Here is a 3,541-nt window from a genome sequence, read left to right as displayed (position 1 = left end):
AGGACTCGAGTGACTTCATGTGCTATTTTCAATCGTGTGAACACAGTTAGATGAGATTGATCAATTAACACGTTTGAATCACAGCTGCCCTGTCAAATTTCTTCTCACCTCTGCAGAAAGATTTCTGTCTCATCCTCTTTGTTCACAAAGATATGACCTCAGGATGTAGAATACAGCTGGAGAATATTGTGTAGCCGATGGTCACTTAAGTAATCAGCTGTTAACAAATAATGGACATTTCTTTCAATAATTGTAACCATTAAATAATCAGCAGGTTTTCGTCCTATTTTCCTGTATATAAAATATCCTTTATTCAATGTGCTTTCTTCTCAAATGTGCATTTTTAATGGCAATCTTATTCCCCTATGAGGGAACGTTCAGCCTTTGCAGAGCATTTACATGCACAAAGACCTAGAACATGAAAGAGAAAACTCCACAAAGCCTAATACGAGATTCACCACATGCTTTCTGCTCTGACCAGAGTTAATGCTGCTCTCTGTGTGCAACCTGTACAGTCTAACCTTCCTCCTCTGAGCAGTGTGCACCTGTGTTTCCCAGCAGGCATTGCTGCAGGACTAGGATGACTGGGAAGACCCAGACCAGCAACGTGACCAACAAGAATGACCCGCGCTCACTCAACTCCCGCTGCTTTATCGGCAACCTGAACACGGCCGTAGTGACCAAGGGCGACATCGAGGCCATCTTCGCCAAATACGGCAAGATCGTGGGCTGCTCCGTGCACAAGGGCTACGCCTTCGTCCAGTACGCCAGCGAGAGGAACGCCAGGGCGGCCGTAACGGGGGAGAACTCCAGGGTCATCGCAGGACAATCACTAGGTAATGCTTTAAAATGTACATAAATTAATTCTGATTATACTGTGTATGCTTTCACCATCAGATGTTTATAGCATACATCTGTTTACACCTTACATATTCAATTATCTTCACAATAAGCAGCATTTGAATCCACTGTACACTATTTCATTTTTCAATTTTCTCTTGTATTTTTCATTGTTTTTTCCTTTATGTGTTAATATCGCATTGTTGGAGGAGCCTGGCACCTAAGATTTTCACTGCCAAAAATACACTTCAGCTTTTGTTGCGTGTAACAATGAAGACTTTGAATCTTACATTTTTTAATAAGAGATAATTATGCTTTACTAACTCAGTAAAAAGGGTGCTTTATTCCATACTATGGACTCCAGCCCCAGGATTTGGATCTGCTCCAACTTTTCACGAGTTCATCTTTTGCCCATAATCACATCCTTTCACCAAGTTTCCTGAAAATCGGGTTTTTAGTTTCCTTGTAATCCTGCTGACAGCTAAACAAAACAAATTGACCTCCTTGGCAGAGGTATTAAGAGACCTTTCTACCACGTTAGTATACTATCGTTTAAATATAAAGGTACGAGACGACTGTTCTGCAGTTTTAAGATGGATCCCAAGCGTACATTACTGATCCCCAGCATTTTATCATCTTTTTTAAAACATGCACATAACTAATCTGCTGGATGATTTATGTGTTGAGCTCTCAAGTGACGCAGTGGTACGTTTAAACTGAGCACATTTATAAATAATAATGTAACAGAGAACAACAGCTCAACATCAGACCCATGTAGACAATGCACTCGTTCGCAGGTTGTGTTGAGGTCTTTGTCCGCATGCATGATTTAGTCTAAGTGTACAGTATGTTCCTAATGCACTGAGTGAAGTGGGAAAGAAAGCTTCAAAAAGACTTGGAACTCAGTGAATTTGTCTGTCTGCCTGTCTTTTAAGCTCTTATCAGCAAAATGGTGAATCTATCACTGTCACTGGGTATATTAGTATAGTTCTTCTATGTTTTCTTGGGGTAATTGTTGTTGTGTGCAACGTTTTTTGCTACTGTCCTGTCCTGGTTGTAGTTGTACAAGAGATTCCTAATTTCGTAAAAGCAGGTCCATATAAAAAGAGGTTTAAGGTTGGACATATGGTACGGATTCAGTCGAGTTCAAGCTTCCTTCAAGCCTGTTATTTCAAATTCAACTCTTATTTTGAATCACTTTTGCTTGAAGACCTAAAGCTGCCATCTGGTTCCTGTTGTTTGGATAAAAGTTCTGCGATAGATCTTGATGGCGAGCTTAAATTTGATCAATAAAACTTTTAAATCATTCTGAAATGAAGGGGTACAGCCGGTGTGAGGACGGTGAGACACAGAATCCATTTATAGACCTTCAAATTTTGAGATTTTCCATTTTCTCTTCAAAAAACGAGTTTTGGTGTGACAAAACAAGACATTCAAAGACATCAACTGTGACTTCATTAACCTGTGATGAACATTTTTCGCCTTAAAACATTCCCCTACAGACAGATAGACAGACAGACAGACAGACAGGCAGGCAGACAGACAGACAGACAGGCAGACAGACAGGCAGACAGACAGACAGACAGGCAGACAGACAGGCAGGCAGACAGACAGACAGACAGACAGACAGACAGGCAGGCAGACAGACAGACAGACAGACAGGCAGACAGACAGGCAGGCAGACAGACAGACAGACAGACAGACAGACAGACAGGCAGGCAGACAGACAGACAGACAGACAGGCAGACAGACAGGCAGACAGACAGACAGACAGACAGGCAGACAGACAGGCAGGCAGACAGACAGACAGACAGACAGGCAGACAGACAGGCAGGCAGGCAGACAGACAGACAGACACACACACACACACACACACACACACACACACACACACACACACACACACACACACACACACACACACACACACACACACACACACACACACACACACACACACACACACACACACACACACACGATAGGTTCAAAGCCCTCCTGGGCATTTGAGTGGATCCCTGTAAATCTTCCTTATATGACTTATTGATTCGTTTGCAGCCTCATCCACGGAAAATAAAAGTCCTCCCGAGCCCTGCTCTCTCATTAAATATGAATAAGAGCGCTGCAGGGTCATATCTGTAATTCCACTCTGTGTTTGCACAGTTTCATGCAATTTTGGCTTAGAAATGACATATGGCAGTGGTAAAAGTGTGAGGTGGAGTTATATTCACAGTGATTTACTGTATAAGTATGTGACTCAGGAGCTATTCGTATACTATTGAAACTAAATCCATGTTAAATCAAACTTTTTAAAGAACAAATGAAGGGCAGAAGTAAATGATGACCCAAACCTGCCATTATAAACATCTATCACAGTTTTACACTTTGACATTATTTGACACGTTCTGCTCACACAGTTTTATTGTTAAATAACAGATTTTGTACGCACATTTCAGGTGTGCCAACTTTAGGATATACTGGTTGAACTGTTGGCTAGTTTAAATGATCATTCTAACCGTGAACAATTGAATAATGAGACCCAAGTTGAAATAAATTCATTAAAAAAGGAATAATTCAACATTTTCATTTCATTTCAAACCTTTATTTAACCAGGTAGGTCCCGTTGAGATCATTGATCTCTTTTTCAACGGAGACCTGCAGCAGCAAGTAGGTTACACATGAAACATAAAACAACATATGA

At 41.2% G+C, this 3,541-nt stretch overlaps 1 protein-coding gene across 1 annotated transcript; it reads left to right on the top strand.

Annotated features, from left to right (window-relative positions):
* The first annotated feature begins 563 nt into the window (after positions 1-563).
* Positions 564-3,325, top strand: LOC117441988 (RNA-binding Raly-like protein). Its single transcript, XM_034077986.1, has 2 exons — positions 564-836; positions 3,297-3,325. Exons 1-2 carry the CDS (start codon positions 581-583, stop codon positions 3,323-3,325), a joined length of 285 nt encoding a protein of 94 aa, XP_033933877.1. The 5' UTR covers positions 564-580.
* Positions 3,326-3,541: the final 216 nt, after the last annotated feature.

Source organism: Pseudochaenichthys georgianus, unplaced genomic scaffold (genome assembly GCF_902827115.2).
Source record: "Pseudochaenichthys georgianus unplaced genomic scaffold, fPseGeo1.2 scaffold_2254_arrow_ctg1, whole genome shotgun sequence".
Taxonomy (NCBI): domain Eukaryota; kingdom Metazoa; phylum Chordata; class Actinopteri; order Perciformes; family Channichthyidae; genus Pseudochaenichthys; species Pseudochaenichthys georgianus.
The sequence above is the reverse complement of the archived record's forward strand: the minus strand, read 5'-3'. Positions and strand labels throughout refer to the sequence as shown.

What these genes read in the sequence shown, in the direction of transcription:
- LOC117441988 (XM_034077986.1), top strand. Translation starts at nt 581, where the DNA reads ATGACTGGGAAGACCCAGACCAGCAACGTGACCAACAAGAATGACCCG. An exon ending in CATCGCAGGACAATCACTAG is followed by an intron (nt 837 to 3,296) that starts GTAATGCTTTAA and finishes CGCACATTTCAG; the next exon opens with GTGTGCCAACTTTAGGATAT.